This window comes from Arachis ipaensis, chromosome B05, assembly GCF_000816755.2.
Source record: "Arachis ipaensis cultivar K30076 chromosome B05, Araip1.1, whole genome shotgun sequence".
Classification (NCBI taxonomy): Eukaryota; Viridiplantae; Streptophyta; class Magnoliopsida; order Fabales; family Fabaceae; genus Arachis; species Arachis ipaensis.
This window is the reverse complement of record NC_029789.2, coordinates 143864575-143883498: the sequence shown is the minus strand read 5'-3', so window position 1 is coordinate 143883498 and position 18924 is coordinate 143864575. Positions and strand designations below refer to the sequence as shown.

The window sequence follows — 18924 nt, the reverse complement described above, 5'->3', positions numbered from 1 at the left end:
GTTCGTATGTCAACCTTTTATTATTACTATTACTAAATTAATAGTATTTTTAATGGTGTAAGATTACATCTAATAGTAAGAGATCACTCATATTTATTTCTATGGTTAAGTGCTGGTCCTCTAGACTTTTCCTAATAATAATGAAGTGTATAAACTGTAACGTCTTCTATTAGATTTGATTATTGAAGTGCAAATTAAGAACACTGTACTACTCCAACATGCATCTTTTGAATGCAGCAGCAAACCAACGAAGCACCAGTAATTTCCATGGCTAATAAATGGACCTACTATGTGTTCCAAAGTCCAGCGTTTCATTATTGGAGACTTCTGTGAATCTCTCCGTTGGAGGGGAATCAGGAACATGAAAGAGGAGAAGACATCACATGTTCACTTCTCACTGCAATTAGGAGATAGGTGATATCAGGAGACACACTTTCTACATGTCGTGTGGAAAAATGACTATCACCGCCTTGTAGGACTTCTTCTATCAGCTGGGTCTTCGAATTAGGAGGAGTATTATCAGGAACAGAACATAGTCGATATATGTCAGCAAGTTGTTAGGACTTGCAATGTTTTTTCCTTCGATGCATGATGTTGCATTCCATATTGCGTTGCAGGTGGGTGGAGTATGAGTAGCGGAACGACTTTGATGAGTTTAGACTTCTCATTGGAGACCCTCGCCCGATTCTCTCTCCATCGTTCAAACAAAAAAATGTATTTCTACAAATGATTGCCAACTATAATGTGAGTAGCAACAAAAACGCCTAATAACACAAAAAAACCCCATAAATCTAAACTTAAAATTGGAAAAATCAACAGCACACCCCTCTTTCTTCTCCCGCTCACGCCATTCACCCTGCTGTCTTTCTCTCCCACCACAGCATCCTCCATCACGATTCATAGCGCCACCCATCACCGCAGCACCCTCTCTCGCGATTTGCAGCACTTAGGACCACTGCAACACCCTCCATCACACTTCGTAGTGCCCCGATCACTGCAGCGCCCTCCCCCTTGCGATTCATCCCTCGCAGCAGCTCTCTCCCCCTTGCGATTCACACCGCGGCCAACAACAGCAGAGCCCTCCCCTCGCGAACGTAGCGCCGTTGAAAAATTTTTTAAAATTTAAAAATTTGGCTCAAGTTGGCTGATAGCTAGGGATGGAAAAAGGTCTGCCTTCCAGGACTTGCAGTCTGGTTTGTGTTTGGCTTGGCCTCACCTGACCTGTTATAAAATAAGCATAGGCTCAGTAAATATGTTTATTAAAAAATAATTTTTTAAATAATATTTTTATTTTTGTGAAAAAAAATTAGCAGGCCTTTTAACAGACTTCAAACCAGGTCAAGCTGAATAACAGCCCAGACTTAGTACTTTAAAAAAAATTATAACAAGCTATAAATCAGGTTCAAGCGAATCAACTACATGACGGGCCAGACTTGTTAAGAGCAAAGCCTAGCCTGACCTGGCTTGTTTCCATCCCTACTGATAGCCTAGTTGATTATCTAACAAAGTTGAAAAAAAAAATCATAAATCTTTTATCTATGTAATAATAATCAACATAAAGATTTAAGATTTGTTTCTATTTTTTAAAAACAAAATTAGAAATAACAATAGTGTCACTCCTATTTTTAGTAACATCACTTAACATTTTTTTATTTTATATATTTATATAAATTAAAAAAATAGCATTCTCAAAATAAAAATAACAATAATATCATCACTTCACACATATTCTTTTACATCATATATTTATTCCATAAAGTCAGCCCTTCACATTATACTCTCGTGCGGAGAACCTTTACTTTATGTTCGGATATCCCTACGACCTTAAGGCTCCATTTGGAAATAAAGACACAAAGCGACGAACAAAGACACAAAAACATAATAATACACAGATATAAACATACACAATTTTTTTAGTGTTTGATAACAATATACACAATAATACATTAAATTTACATTCATATCAAAATATTAAATTTATCTTCATCAGTAACACCACTACCACCACTACCAATATCTACAACCACCATCAAAATCTACAACTACCACCATCGTCTACAACTATCATCACTACCACTATCAAATTCTTCTTCATCATCTATAATTAACAAATAAATCTTGATAAATTTATTAACAATACACTACAAGAAAAAATGTTGAATACCGTTGGATTTAACATCGGACGTTAGCGGCGGGTTTACCAATAGATTTACCGACGAATTTGGTAATAAATTCATCAGATAAAAAGATTATCGTCGAATTTGATATTTTGACAGTAAATTCGCCAGTAATTATTGGAGAAAACAAGAAAATTTGGTGCCGAGATTACCGTGGGATTTACTGTCGAATTTTTCGCCTGTAAATCTCAATTAATGGAACGCTGCGTTTTGGTCATATGCAATGCATTACCGTCAGGTTTATCCGCTGGTAAACACGACGGTAAACCTGATCTAAATTCAAAATGTGCGGCCCTCTCCCTTCACTTTCGAGAACACCCTTCTCTCTCCTCCATTCTTCTCTCTCTTCTCTCTTCCCTACAACATCCTCCGTCCACCCTCCGCCAGCACTTTTCACCTCCATTCTCCTCTAAAGTTTGTATCAAGTTGCCTGGATCGTGTTTCGTTGCCTCAAACGGAGTTGCTCCATCTGTCTCCGCCACCGTTGAAAGAGCTGCCGCTGTCGCTCCCTCTTTTGCCGAAGCTGTGTCTTTCCTTCGTCGTTCAGGTAGGTTGCCCTCATCCCTCTCCCGATTTCATTCTATTTTCATTTTTTAATAAAAACCCTTAATCCCCTTTTTTGCCCTAACCCCTTTTTTAAACCACCATTCAGGTTCACCTCTGTCTCTGGTTCTTCTTCCCACGGCTGCTTCATTGCTCCATTCAAGTAAATTCTCCACTGCTTCTTTCACAATTTTTATAATCTTACGACCGTTTTGTAATTTGAATATCATTCATTGTAGAATGTTAAAGGATTTTGAATTGAAAAGGTTATCTATTCATTGCTTGGGTATTTAGATAATAATTGTTTTGGAATTTATACAAATGATGGTACTGGTACTGTTACTGTTGCTTGAGTATTTGATGCACGTTATTTGTTAGAATTTTGAGTTTCAGTGATCTTAATGTTAATTTATGTTGTGATTAGTTTGCACTACGCTTGTGGTTTGCTATGTTATTTCTTTAGTTTGTCCATGGAACATACTAGTCACTGGTGCTGTGGTAATTGTCCAATCTCTAATATTATTAACAACATTCAGTCTCAAGGGTATCAATTATCATCATTAGTTTCAACAGTGTTAGTAAAGCTCAATACAAGTCATCAGTCATACTAGTACTCTCAATTCCTCAACCCAAAGCAAGTGGGGCAAGCCACAACCCTTACATTCATCCAAGGAGTTCAAATATCAATTAATACTCACTTCCATTATCCAATCATTCAGTAATTAACATTGCCACAAGAATAACCCTCAACGCCACCATCGCTAGCATAAAAGACCTCTCAGTTGTTCAATCACATACAAAACAATACAAAGAATACACAGATAGGGAGAATAAATAAAGCATTTAGATCAAGTACATATAGATACATTTAATCAAGAAGGCAAACCAATTACAAGATGCATACCAGTACAATACACACAAATGCAAATGATGCATGTTTGTCCTATGGCCAATGAGCTAATTTGTCGGTTACACAGCTAAACACGACATGTCTGGTAGCTAACCCAGACATCGTCGCTTTGTTGCGCACTAATATCTCAATACATTGGCTGGCCGTTAGAGGGAATGTGTGCCCTGTCACAATTAGAGGGAATACGTGCCCTCTCACCATTAGAGGAAATATGTGTCATGTCACCATGCAACCAGAGAGAACCACGAACAAGCGGGAGTGACCACCATCCTTGTTCTGGTATAACTCAGCTCAATGCGCAAACAAAATTCACCATCGTCCTTGCCACGAGTAAACGTCAGTTCACATCAAAGTCTTTAATCAATTTTTGAAATCATTAAGTTCATTAACTATATTCTCATTTAATTTACTAATTTGTTTATCTCGTAAGTAGGACAACGCCACCGTCCTCACCGTAGGTGGGACAAAGCCACTATCCCCATAAAGTAATAACACACTAGGCAAGCAGGATGATACCACTGTCCTCGCCAATCCGGTCACTTAGACCTCAGTTCATCATTATCATTTACTTAAATCAGTTTCATAAGTTAGTATGTTCTTTAACCTAGGGGTGTGCATGGGCCGGGTGAAACCGGGTTTGATGTGACCCAGACCCGACCCGAAATATATACCGGGTCTATTTATTAGACCCGAACCCGGCCCTAGACCCGATGAAACCTATACACTTTCGGGCCACGATTATATCGGGTAAAAACCGAGTGAAAACCGGGGCGTTAACATTACATTACCTTGATACCTTCTTATAAGCTAGCATGTGAAAATATCCAAATTTTCAAAACTCCAACCATTATTTGACATGGTAAAATTCACTTAGAAAAATATAACAAGAACCAACTCTTCTCTAAAATTAAAGCATAACCATAATCAATACTAATATTGTCTAATAACACCAAATATTTAAATCAATATAAATAACACAATATTATGCATTAGTCTAAAATCTTATGTATTTTAAACATAAAACATTAACTTATAGTCTTATAATAACTAATAACACAAAATATTAAGCTTTACAATACTTAAATTCCACATAAGAATATCCATCATCCATCACTAATAACACAAAATATTAATTGTGTATGATGACCGGGTCTATTTTTGAGACCCTTACCCGGCCCTAGACTCGGTGAAATCACACCAAAATAGCTCCTAAAGTGTTCGGGGCCGGGCCGGGTCTTTGGGCCGGGCCGGGCCATGCACACCCCTACTTTAACCCCAATTCTCTATCAATTTACCCATTCCATTCTCTCGTGAGCAGGATAATACCACCATCCTCACCGTGGACGGGACGAACCACCATTCTCACAACCATGTCATCCAGTTTAACCAAGCGTTTATCCGAGAATAATTCAATTTAATTCATACCATGTACTCACACTCATTCCAGAGCCTAAAAACAGGTTGTCGGACCTTAATTAGGGATTACGGAAGTTCACAAGCTTTTCGGAAAAGTCAAACATTTAAAAACAGAGTTTACGTGAGAAAACAGGGCTTGTGCATACGCACCACCCTTGTGCATACACACGCATCCGAACGCAATTCCCAGCTTGTTTGTACGCATGACCTTTATGCGTACACATAACTTGTAAAATTTCTTGGCATTCGTACGCATACCCCTCATGCGTATGCACTATGCACGAGCATTTTCATCCACTCTGTTCTGTGCATGGGCACCATTGTGTGTGTGGGCACACATACCAGAAATCCTGGTTTTCTGCATAATCTCATAATTCAATTTTTTTATACCAGTTTTCATTCGTTCATATCTTTCTCTTTAAAATTTCGATTTCTCCCATTCTTAAACCATTTTAAAGATCAGTTAACAAACTTCAATTTAAGCTAAGTTTTACGCAAATCCAAGCTTTGAGCACCAAATTATAGCCGCCGAAATTGGTCAAAATTCTATTTTTACCAATTTCACCAATTTGCCAAATTTCACCAAAGTCCAATTCAATCCAATTCCAAACCATTCCAACATCATTTCTAGGCATCCCAACACTCATTTAATCAAGTCCTACCCATTCCACACCTAACCAAACCACTCCAACATAATCCATCCAAATTCCCCAATTCTCTATCAATCATCAAACTAACCATTAATTTTATATAACCAAATCAATGGTAATACCATAAATTCTCAAATCAAACCTTATCATTCCAATCAATAATCTACTCGTGACAATTTTATCACTTATCATAACTTACCATATAGGGGATAATCTCACCCTATGTCGGCTTTCGGCCCAATTTCATATCAATCAATATATTAATCATCATACCACAACATTCATTTATAACCTCACATCCATATAATCATACTAAGCTCACCAAATACACAATTCGCGCAATCATGCTACAATCGCAATTCATCATCAACTTTTTCATTCAACGCTAACCTAGGGGCAATTAACCTAGGTTTTCACATAGTCTTATATCGTGTCTACTCGAAATTAAAATTCGTACCTCTTAGACGGCAGTCTCAACCTCGGAAAGCTCATCTCCGGCAATTCCAAGCTTCATCCAATGTCAATCAATCCCCTACAAATACTCCGCAACCAAATCAAGCCACAAATCGCAGCATAACTCAACCTAAGCAGGCCATCACTCTTCATTTAACCTAGTTACATCAATTTAATTCACATTTCAAGTTACAGTTTTATTTAAAATTATGGATAATAAAGGGATTAGGCTTACTTACCTTAATCCACTTGAAATTGGGATGAAACTCACTTGAAATCCATGCTAGAGTACCCCTAAAGAGCCAAAATCACAAAATTTCAACACCATGTACTCCAAAACGTGAAATAGTGGAGAAATTCAAAAAATGGGAAGGTGTTTCGAATTTACTCACTGCAATCGTTTTAGCCCATTAGCCCAACTTTAGGTCAAAACCTTTAAGATGAGTGTTTTGATTCGTATTTTAAATATTTTTACTTTTTCAAATTATAACTTCTAATTTCTTAATCTTCTTTGCTCATATTTAATTTATTAAAAAATTATTTATCATTTTTTCTGGATTTTACACCCTCCCTAATTTATACTTTTTTGATCAGGTAGACAAGTGTGGTTTTTTATTATTAACATGGTATACTTTTTGTATGATCCCTTTTTTTGTGAGCTAACATTCTCATGTTAGAGATTGTCTCATTCTAATTAGACTGTGCAAAAATAGATCTTCAAGTAGTTTTGAAAAAGAATGTTAAATAGAAAGTGTTTATTTCCATAGAATGTTATATATTTGAGACTTTGTTATGTATTTGCCTTCTCAATTTGGATGAAGACCTGTGATCCTGTATATTCTCCACAGTTTAGACTGTGTTATGTTATTAGTTAGTGCTGACCCTTTCTAATATATTGGGCTTTTCTTTTTTCAATAGGTTTTGATTATATGGATACCAGAGAATATGGATGGTAAAAATAGACATTATTATCTTTGCATTCTTAACAAAAGGGCATTTGCACGTATGATACAGTTTGGGTGTGGAACTGCAACACTGGCCATTTGATTCTGAAGTCACCTCTTTGAAAGCTCATACTTCATTTATACGATATTTTAATGATGAGGACACTGAGGTTGCTGGTAGCGCTGCTGTTGGAGGCGGTGCTTTTACTGCGGTCATGCTGGTAAAGGAAGGAGAGGATGGCGGGCGATGATCAAATCGGTTCCGCATGAACATAAAGAAAAGGTGTTGAATTTGTTTTTTTTTTAGTTGATTTTTATTTTGCTTTTGTGAATTGTGCAATTGATTGATTTTTCTGATTGAACCTTTTATTTAGTTTATGATAATGATTTTGAACTGTGCATATTGAGTTTCAACATGATCTGCCAAGTCATGGCTTGATCATAAGCTCATAGCTAAGAAGTTGCTTTTTGGCTTAGAGAATGTTATTCAGTTATTGTATATTTGTTTGCAAACTTAAACTATGAACCACAATAACCCTAAGTTGTGGGTGTTTTTATTCTTGGATTTGGTTGTGAAATTTGTTGCAATTATAGTAAAGAGCAATTTTTGTTGTTGATTTTGTGAATGTAGATATAATTGCAGGGGCTTGAGGATTTAAATGTTTTTCTTTCTGGTTTGTAACATATTGTTATTTGCTATTTTTATAAATAAAAAATTAACTTTTTTTATTTATGAAAAAATTTGTAAATGTAACATTTTGAACTTTTTATGAAAAATATGATAGATTACTGTAAAAGTTTAGTTTAAAAGTTAAGTGTTTACCAAAATTTAAAGAAACATTTCATCACCAAAAGAAGTGAAAATAATAATCATTAATTACCTAAGAATGCAGGCCAAGACAAAGGTAATGGCAGGAAGCATATTGGTCATGGCAGCGGCAAAGGTTGCTGCTGTGTATTTCATTCCCAAAAGGTATAAATTCTGATCAATAACTGGCCTGCCAATAATAATTTAAAAAAAAATATAGTAATTATTAATAAATATCAAGAGTTAATTAAGTGAGTGTTTCAGTTTCCATGAGAGAAATCATAGATAGCCATGCAGAAAATTACTCTAGTATGCTTAGTGCCACCATCTTCATAAAGATTGAAAATGTCATCTTTGGCCTCACTTTTCTGGTAAAACAACAGCATACCAAATTAATTCAAGTTATACAATCATGACTCATTCTGCCAATAAAATGACTATTTTTATGAAGACATCTTCATGTAAAAATAATATTGTAAATCGTTAGATAATTCAATTAAACATGTTTAGTTAAACATATCAAGTTATCTAACCGTTTATAATTTTATTTTCACATACAAATATTTTCATTGGAGTAACAAGTTTTTGATAAACTTATTTCTAAATTCATCACAGAAATTATGTGTATACAAATAAGAATAAGAAAGAGTGGTTTAAACATTTTCAATCGACAAACAATACAGAATACATACTTGTCAATGACTAATGCGAAAGGGGTTATGACAATTGTTAGAAATAAGAGACTTAATCGGAGAAAGGATGATATATTATTGAGTGTATTCAAGTTGTCTATCAAGTTATCTAGAATGATACAATATAAAAGGGTATTTATAGGTACTAAGAGAATCGTAATAATAAAGACATAATCTCCTATAATAAATATTCAGATATACTAATTGATCCTAATTATATTTTAACATCCCCCTCAAACTCAAGTTGTACTCAAGTGACAACTTGAGTTTGAAACTTATTTAAAACAACAAAATAAAAAGAAAAAATTGCATAAACTGATAAAATGGGTGCAGACGGAACTGTCGGAAGGAAGCGCAGATGGAACTACCGCTTGTTTGAAGGAAGCGCAGACGGAACTGCCGCTTGTTTGAAGGAAGCCCAAACGGAACTGCCACTTGTCTGAAGGAAGTGCAGATGAAACTGCCGCTGCAGACGGAACTGTTCTAAAAAAACTGCCACAAGGAAATACAGACAGAACTGTCATGAGAAATCGCAGACAGACTGTCGAAAGAGAGCGAAAACTATATGATTTCTTCATGAGAATAAGTAAGCAGCTGATGACAATGGTGTTTGATGATTCGACTCGAAAAAAAATACAAGACAGAGAGAGCAAGCTATGAAAAATATCAAACTAGTGACAAAAGAAAAGGAAAAATGGCATAGAAAAAAAGTATAAAAATTACGATGATTTCACCGCAAGAAAAATAATATGCAAGGAAAAATTATCTAAAATGATACAAGAAACAATAGATGACACACCACTTCACCAATGAAGGTTCATGCTTCTTATATAGTAGGCTGTCGTATACTATGTTAGTGTACGTATAACTGTACGTAGATATTAGGATCCACATTATTTCACGCAGCTAATTGGAGTAGATATTAGGATCCACATTATTTCACGTTGGAGATAGAGTCACGGTTATCAACGTACCCATATATATGGCCATATCCTCTGATTTCTTTAAAAAGTCAGTGTCTACTTTTTAATTATTGGTGGTTACTCCAATAAAGATTTTATGATTGTCATCATGTGAAGATATTTCATTTTAATCATTGGATGATAGATTGTAGGGCTTAATTTTTATTTAAAGTAAAAGTGTTACCTTTATTCAAAGTGTTGCTAAACAAATAAGTTACACTTTTTAAACAAGGATCATCATGAGAAGATGTTTTTGGCATCTTCATGAGAATAGTTGTCTTAATTATTACCATGTTTTTTGTATGGGTCGCTTTACCATGTTTTTTGTATATAGTTGAATGTTACTCATCGTGGAGTAGCTTTTATATATCATATCATATATCGTCTTTTGTTTCGAATCTTGTTATTTGTTTCAATTTAATTATTACTTCAACTTTGAGGTTTCATTATGGACAAATTTGTCTTTGCATCTGATTATATGATGCAAATTAAAGATTATTAATTTTGATATGTCGACTTTGTTGTCAACACAGACCACACGATTTATCTTACTGTATGAACCAACTGATTCTTAATCATGACCATAGTTAACTTGACTCTTGACTTATTTGTCTCACTGATAAAATATAGTTATTTATATGTATTTTTTTATTAGATTAATTTTGTAGAAAAAGTAATTTTAAGTCATGAGTCAAACTAACATACTTAAATTTATATACCAACCTGCCTTAATTCAGGATTTGACCTATTATTGGACTGTTCAATTATTAATTATATGGTTGACACAATACTATATGATCTACTAATGTGAGTGGAGATAAATGGTAGCTCATTTTAAAAGAAAAGAGAAAAAATATAAATGAAATAATAAAATTAGGTGGCCAAATTATTTTTAAATCAAGACCAATTAAGTTATATTTATTGTACGTGCACTTTTTCAATATTATATTCGCGGTCTTTTTCTTTCTTTTTCTTTTTTGTGCTGTTGCTTGTTTTTTCTTTGCGTTTTTTGTTCTCTTATTTGATTTTTTTTATTATCTTTTTCTTTTTCATTCTCTTTCATTATCATTACACTCAATTAATAAAATATGCTAGTTAAAGATTTTTGAAGAATCACGAACTCACATTCTACGCGTTAATATTTCAGGAGGAACAAGCCAAAAAATACAATATTCTCCGATTCGGTAGGTTAAGTACGATAAAAAAAATATAGCTCAACAAAAAATTAATATTTAACTCTAAACTATTGATTTTGGATAAATTTTTCAGCCTTGTTATTTGGATAAATTAATGTTGGAGCGGCGGGTTTACTAATGAATTTACCAACAAATTTGGTAATAAATTCATTAGATAAAAAGATTATCGTCGAATTTGATATTTTGACGATAAATTCGCCGGTAATTATTGGAGAAAACAAGAAAAATTGGTGCTGAGATTACCGTGGGATTTAATGTCGAATTTTTGAACGCTTCAATTTTTTGTTAGACTACTTTTTCTTTTTTTGATGTAGAAGTGATTTTGTATTAAACTCACATTTACAATAAGCAACAAATCCTAATTTTTATGTTGTATTAACTAGCTTTTGCATTTTTTTAATTTCCTTCTACTAACTCTAACATTTGTACTTGTTATTGTTTTATTTATGAAACTTTTATTTTTTTATGTCTTTTTTTTCTTTATTTATTTTTTTGTTTGAATAATATTTATTTTATCAAAATTAATTTTAGTATAGAGTTACCAAACATAAATCATGTTGAATCTAAAATAAATTATATAAAATTGCTTTTATTCAAATTACAATTTAATAAAAGTCAATCTAAACACACGCTAAAATTCTTGTGATTGTAGAAGGACGATAAAATTTGAGGTCATTTACTTTAATTTAATTTTTTTCTTTTTCATTTTAGAATAAATATGCCTCCCATTTTTAGTTTTTTTTTTAAGAAAATATTTTATTGCATAAGAAATATCAAATATACAATAAAACCAGCGCATAATCAGAGTTTAGCGTATAGTCATTTAGAATTTGATTCCCAAGTAAAGCATGTATTGGCAATTGGAAAAATTAAAGGGCTCATGAGATATGAACATTTAGATTAAGAAAGAGGTTGGTGAGTCAAAATTTTTCTAAGGGTACTTCTTTTTTCCTCAAATATAAAAGGAATTTTAAATTTTTGGCTAGTCAAAATTCCCATAGTAAAAAACCCAAACTTATTTTTTTTATCTTGAAGTCTATTTGTTGGACTAAATCCCCATAGTGGTCCTCCAGATTCAGCCCGTGCACCAATTTTGTCCCTGAGATTCCAATTGCACTGTTTATGTCCCCCAGATTCCGATTCGAGCACCATAATGGTCCTTCGAAGATTTTCCGGCGTGACTCAGCGACGATCTCATGACAGCTACGAGAGTGCTGAGGACGAGGCCTATAAGCCACAAGAGCCGGATGATAGCTCAGATGAATCGGGCATTGGATATACTGTTCCTTCACAGAAAAAGAAAGTCAAGAAACCCAATGCAAGGAAGAAGGTCCAGGCTGAGAGTGCAAAGGAAAAAGGGAAGGCCAAGGTCTGTGTTGATGATGATGGATTTGTGGAAGACGTTTCTGATGAAGATGTGGACATTGGATTTGTGGGGGGAGGTATAAAGGGGGATAACCATGATGCTTTTAATCCGGGGTCAGAATCGGATGGTGGCAATTCGTGGCACTCTTTGGAGATGAAAACACCACCTAATTCAGAGGATGAGCTGGTTGGAGAAGAAAGTTCAGAGGAGGTATTTTCGGTGTTTAGACAGGGTGCTAGGTTCGGGGAACTACATTTAGAAGTCGAAAAAGGTGAGGAAAGAGTCCAGACATTGGCATGCTATATGGTCTGGAGATACTGGATATGAGAAGTTTGAGGTCCATGGGCGTCCAACAAACCATGTGGTAGACCTGGGGAAAAGATTATGTACCTGCCAGTTCTGGATGTTAACAGGTTATTCTCTCCCATCCACTTACCTTTGCTCATTTAATTTTATACTAGTGTTATAAATAATTTTTTATTTAACCTAAGCTGGAAGTAAACTGGGCTTGTAGGGATTCCATGCGTTCATGCTTGTGCAGCAATGTTTGGTATTTATTTCTGGTTTGAAATTTGTGTAGTTCACTGAAGTAACCGGGGAACCAGCCACAAGACCTGCCAAACTGCCTACTAGAAGAAGGTAACCTCCAACAACCCCTTCTACAGCACTGGACCCAATGAAGGGTGCGAGTTCTGCCACTGCTTCACGATTCACAAATTTTCTGAAGTTTGTGCCGACTCCTGGATTTAAGCACCCCCGAAAGAAGTGAACTTTCATATTAGCATATTAGGACATTTTGCTTGTCAAGTGTTAGTTTTTTGTTAAAAGATACAGTGACTGCGCTCACTCTAAATAATGGTTCATTTTGTTGATTACTAATCAAGTATGTCATGCTACTTGTTCAATTACTTATGGTTGTAATGTGTTAAAACTATGAATGGTTTGCCATATTTTGGTATTGATCAATTAATAATGTCCATGGTTTGGTCAATCTTGCTGTTACTTATTTACAAGTTCTTTTACTTCATCCAACAGGATATTATATTATATCAAAGTAAGATGATTTACACAAACCTTGTTATGTTACCACATAACAGTTTCATTCATTAATTTGGGAACTGCATTACATTGACATGTTCTCAACCCTTTAATAGCACCAATCCTACAAAAACAACAATTACTAAGAACCCAAATCCAAGAACATGAGTTATGAATTTCAGATTCCTAATGTCTGCCTCCATCTTGCCCATCCGCCATGCAAAGTTCATCTTCCTGTCACCATCATCATCTCCTGCAACAGCTCCTTCAGACAACTCCTCTTGCACAGAATCAGCCCAGACGAATAACCCACACCATGTTTTTCCACTTGTCTGCAACCAACCAAAATAATCAACCGAAAAAAAATTTTCAATCTGCTACAAATTATTAAACTTTACTCACATTATAGTTGGGGCAACCAAAGAAGGGCTTGTTAGGATGCGACTCCGTCCCAGACCACCTTAGCACCGGGCGACAACCACAGCCGCACCAGTCTGGAACCCGTCCATGCCTACTTCGCGTCGTGCTTCTTCTCCAGTTCTCCGTCGACGATGACCGGTTGGAACTTCCTGCAACATGGCTCCCACTTCCTCTCATGGTGGACAGCTATCGGTGTACAGAAGAGATGCAGAAGAAGACGTTGATGGAGAGAACCTCAATGGGAAGGCCAACGAAATTTTAGGGTTTAAAAATGAGGACGGGGACTACATTAGGGAATTTTATCACACATTCCACGTCATATGTACACTACGGCGTCCAACGTGGCAGTGGCTGTGCCACATAAGCAACGCTGTCGCTGAGTCACGCCGGAAAATCTTCGAAGGACCATTATGATGCTCAAATCGGAATCTGGGGGACATAAACAGTGCAATTAGAATCTCAGGGATAAAATTGGTTCACAGGCTGAATCTGGAGGACCAAAATGGGGATTTAGTCCTATTTGTTGTTTGAAGTTCTTTTTTATTTTAAAATAAATGGCACATAAGAACAAGGCAATATAGGATGATTTTCTTGGAAAGCACGTTGCACTAGACCTTTAGGAACTCTTCTTCAACAACTAAGAATCGAGTTTGGTGTGGCTCTCTAGACACAAGTCTAGGTCAGCCATAAATCCAATTCAGTTTAAGTGCAGAGATCGTTAATTTATGGATAATCGGAGTTGGAGGTACGACGTGTTCCTCAGTTTCAGAGGTAAAGATATTCGGCGACATTTCATTTGTCATCTCTACGAAGCTCTTCATAGAAAGGGAATTCGTACCTTCCGTGATGACGAAGAGCTCAACAGAGGCGAAGACATCACACGTTCACTTGACAAGGCGATTCAACAGTCAAGGATTGCCATCCCTGTCTTCTCTTCCAACTATGCAACTTCATCGTTCTGTTTGGATGAACTTGTCATGATCATGAACTGTTCAAAGAAAAAGGGCCACAAGGTTTTGCCGGTGTTTTATGAGGTTGATCCTTTTCATGTGCGACGCCAGAGAGGAACCTTTGGAGAAGCCTTGGCCAAGCACGAGGAGAGGTTCAAAAACATGGAGAGGTTGGAAACTTGGAAGTGCGCTTTAGAGCAAGCAGCCAACTTGTCCGGCGAGCATTTCACATTTAGGTACTTCTTTTTATTCCATTTTCAATATAAAACATCTAATTATTAAAAGGATATTTTTAATAATTCAATTATCTCTCTATCCGCTCACCATTAAACATATTCTTAAAAATAATCTACTCAAAATTGGTAAATAAAAAAAAATTAATCTGATACAACTTACAAGTATATATGGTTGCGTTTGTTTTTAAGAATTGGATAAAACAAGATACTCAGAATAAGATATAAAAAATAGAGATATAAAATTTTGTGTTCTTGTATTTTTGGTGATAAACTAGAACAAATTATGAAAATTTAATTTATTTTGATATTTTTTCATTTAAAAAATTTGAGAAGAAAAATATAATAATAAAAAAATATAATTATAAAAAATCAATAAAAATAATAAAATAAAAAATAAAAAATAAAAAATAAATTATGTTCTTTGTTAGTGTTTATGTGTCTTTCCTGGACACAAAATACACTAATTCAGTAAGGGTCGAGATCAAATGCATTTAATAGAATATGCCAAAAGCTTTGAACACCACCACTGTCTGGGAGTAGGTGAAAGAAAAATAAAAACTTCAAGAGAGTTCCCTTGTGGTGTTTTTGTGTCAAGTGAAACTTGAGACAAAACATTTAAAGTCACGGCTAGGCTCAAGGTGCAAAGCACCAAAGAAAAAAAGAATAAAAAAAAAAATTTTGCTGGGTTCAAAGATTAAATTCAAGTACAAGTATCTCTAGATACAATGTCTTTATTCATATCTTATCTATCAAATTTTGTGTCTTTATGTCCATGTCTCAATATCTCATTCCTAAAAACAAACACAACCTATCAGTCAAGTATCTTTATTTTGACACTTTACTTGGTTCCCAGGAACTTAAATATCCTCTTACCTTCGATAGTTTAACGTATCAATGTATATCAAATAATTTTAAGAGAAATTATTATTCATCTCTTCTAAAAGATATTAAATAATATTTTTTTTCTATTTATAATATATATAATCTTTTTTTATATAAAATTAAAATAAAATATTGTTAAATTTATTTAATCAATATACTATTCAATAATAATTATATATATAAGTTAATGTTGAAGGTGCAAAGAGGAAGTGTGAGAATAGAGTAAAAGTAGAGACAAAAAGAGAAAAATGAGAGAGTTTTTGTTTGTTCATTGTACAAAATGATAAATCTCAATTAACACTGTTATAACAATTAGCTATATATATTGTCCATCTAACCAGCTAAGTTAGAATAATTAGAGGCTAACTAAATTCTGTTTTATTGCAACAAACTAATCAATTAGTATTAGGCTACTCTAACTAACTTGTTACTACAATTAATAATTCAACTAATTACTTGCTAATTGATAGTATAGTTAGTCCTTTATACTTTTTTATAGATAAATAATTAAATGTATAAATTGAAATGAGAGTACTAATTTCAAAATCAAATCCGAATAATACAATGTGTATTTATACAATATAACAAATTTAATATGTGAGCTACACCTTAGACTAATAAATAATAATAATCTACTAGCTGAAATTTGAGTCTTTCTATGTTAATGTCATTACTACGGTCAACTTTCTAGCTAGAATATCTCAAGCAAATTCAAAATACATAATTTATAACAAACTTCTATTTACTAAGTATCATAATAATCAAATACATATATGCCAAGAAGCTATAGCTCAAATGGCATAATCTTTCCATACTCATCTAAGAGGTTGTGGGTTCGAGTCTCCCTATCTTTGGAAAAGAAAAATCAAATACATATACACTAACTTGGAATCAAAATAGGTAAAAGATTCGTCGACGCCATCCAACTATAGTTCAAATGGCATAGTCTCCCATCCTCACCTAAAAGTGTCGGGTTTGAGTCTCCCTCCTAACTTTCAAAAAAAAAAAAAAAACTTGACCTCCCTTAATGAAGGAATAAATAAATTGTAACTGTAATTATGAATAGGGGATACAAGGAAATAGATTGAGTATATATTTCATGCTAGCTACCATCATTGATGCAGGGGTGAAACTGAACATGAATTTATTGGGAAGATTGTTAATACAGTATCCAAATGGGTTTGTGAGACTCATTTGCATGTTGCAGATCACCTAGTTGGACTAGAGTCTCAGGTTCTAAGAGTAAAATCGCTTTTGGATATTGAATCTGATGATGCAGTCCACATGGTCGGGATTTATGGAATTGGAGGGATAGGCAAAACAACTCTTGCTCGTGCAGTCTATAATTCAATTAAGGACTCATTTGAGGATGCATGTTTCCTTGGTAACGTGAGGGAAAATTCAGCAACACACGACCATGGACATCTCATAAGGATTCTGCTTAATACATTAGGTGATAAAACAGAATTCCTGCTCGGAGATGTCAATGAATTAGTCTCTGTGCTTAAACGTCGGCTGTGCCAAAGAAAGGTTCTTTTGATTCTTGATGATGTTGACAAACTGAACCAGTTAAAGGTCACTGCAGGAGATATTAACTGGTTTGGCTCCGGCAGTAGAATCATCATTACAACTCGAAACAAAGGCTTACTAAGAAGTCATGGGGTTCAAAGACTATATGAAGTGGGGAAGTTGAGTGATACAGAAGCTATTTGTTTGCTTAGAAGGATTGCTCTAAAAGTTGACAAAGTTGATCCAAGTTATGAAAGCATTTTACACCGTATAGTGGCCTTTGCTTGTGGCCTTCCATTGGCTTTGGAGGTGATAGGTTCCCACTTGTTTAGTAAAAGTAAAGAGACATGGGAATCTGCATTGGATCAGTATAAAAGAATTCCTAAGAAAGAGATTTATCAAATACTCAAAGTAAGCTTTGATGATTTGGAAGAAGATGAGAAGGATTTTTTTCTTGACATTGCTTGTTTCTATAATGGATATAGCTTGAAAAATGTTGAAACATTACTCCACATTCATCATGGTGTTTGCCCAAGAAATGGTATCAGGGTTTTGGTTGATAAATGTCTAGCAAAGATTGTTGGTCAGCAAGTAACATTGCATGATTTGATACAGGACTTGGGTAGAGAAATTGTCCGACAAGAATCACCAAAAGAGCCTGGAAAGCGTAGCAGGGTGTGGCACTGTGATGATAGTCAGGATATTTTGGTAGAAAATAAGGTGAGCAAGGATGATATTCATGATTGGAATTTTCATTTTAAAAGTTAGTCTCTTTTGATTGTTTTCACTCCAAGTCATTCATTCCTCTCTTTCAAATCTTTCATTCACTTGACAGATAACTATGCATCTTGAAGATGACTATTCACTCTATGTAGCTGACTTATGCTTTACTCGTTTGTATTGTAGGGAAGTGGTCAAATTGAAATCTTACAAGCAGAATTTCCTAAAATTAAAAGCTTGCTAGAAGAATGGGATGGTGGGGCATTCAAGAAGATGGATAACCTCAAAACACTGATTATTTGTTATTCTCATTTCGTCCATGGTCCCAGACACCTTCCAAATAGCCTTCCAAACAGCCTAAGAGTATTGATTTGGAAGGGTTATTCTTCAGAGTTTTTGCCTTCTGATTTTTATCCAAAGAAACTTTCATGGTTGGATTTAAGCCATAATTGGTTATTGCCTGTCAATTTGTTTAGGATGCTGGAGGCAAGTACAATAATTAATTGTATCTGATCTTGAATATTCATAAATCCATTTTAAGATTATCCATTTGATTCTGTTATTTATTATTATGATGCAGAAATTCGTCAAGTTGAGAGTTTTGCATCTTGATGACTCTCCATTGCTTGAACAGATACCTGATATGTCTGCTCTCCCAAATTTAGAAGAACTATCATTTGTTCGGTGTAAATATTTAGTTAAGATTGACAAATCAGTTGGGCTGCTGGATAAACTCAGAATCCTGAATGCTGAAGGTTGCATCAATCTCCGGAGTTTTCCTCCCATCAAGTTGATCTCTCTTGAATATCTCAATCTTTCACATTGCTCAAGTCTGGAGAGTTTTCCAGAAGTACTAGGAGAGATGAGAAACTTAATGGAGCTTGTGTTGCATAATACTCCCATAAAAGTGTTTCCATTTTCAATTCGGTATTTTACTCGAATTCGGAGTTTGCTACTGCAGAACTCCACAACTGTTAAATTACCAAGAAGCATTTTTGTGTTGGCAGAACTTACACATTTGAGCATTAAGTGTGATGGGTTGCTGGTAAATG

General features: G+C 34.8%; 2 protein-coding genes and 1 long non-coding RNA gene across 3 annotated transcripts in view; 1 reads left to right on the top strand and 2 right to left on the bottom strand.

Annotated features, from left to right (window-relative positions):
• LOC107642184 lies at window positions 7980-8629 on the bottom strand. The gene is made up of 3 exons (XR_001620632.2): window positions 8594-8629; window positions 8207-8269; window positions 7980-8091 (listed from the first exon to the last, which is right to left on the bottom strand). It is a non-coding gene; the product is annotated as an uncharacterized LOC107642184 (long non-coding RNA).
• LOC107641430 lies at window positions 13126-14080 on the bottom strand. The gene is made up of 2 exons (XM_021122684.1): window positions 13558-14080; window positions 13126-13487 (listed from the first exon to the last, which is right to left on the bottom strand). Exons 1-2 carry the CDS (start codon window positions 13750-13752, stop codon window positions 13257-13259), a joined length of 426 nt encoding a protein of 141 aa, XP_020978343.1. The 5' UTR covers window positions 13753-14080; the 3' UTR covers window positions 13126-13256.
• The window catches only part of LOC107641428 (TMV resistance protein N-like), a 15725-nt gene continuing 11072 nt past the window's right edge, over window positions 14272-18924 (top strand). The window contains exon 1 of the mRNA XM_021124040.1: window positions 14272-14530. Coding sequence (XP_020979699.1) covers window positions 14301-14530 — 230 coding nt within the window. The 5' untranslated portion in view covers window positions 14272-14300. The remainder of the gene's footprint in view (window positions 14531-18924) is intronic.

Coding starts and splice junctions, on each gene's coding strand:
- LOC107641430 (XM_021122684.1), bottom strand. CDS start 13,752: ATGAGAGGAAGTGGGAGCCATGTTGCAGGAAGTTCCAACCGGTCATCG. Junction 13,488..13,557: donor TTGGTTGCCCCAACTATAAT/GTGAGTAAAGTT, acceptor GGTTGGTTGCAG/ACAAGTGGAAAAACATGGTG.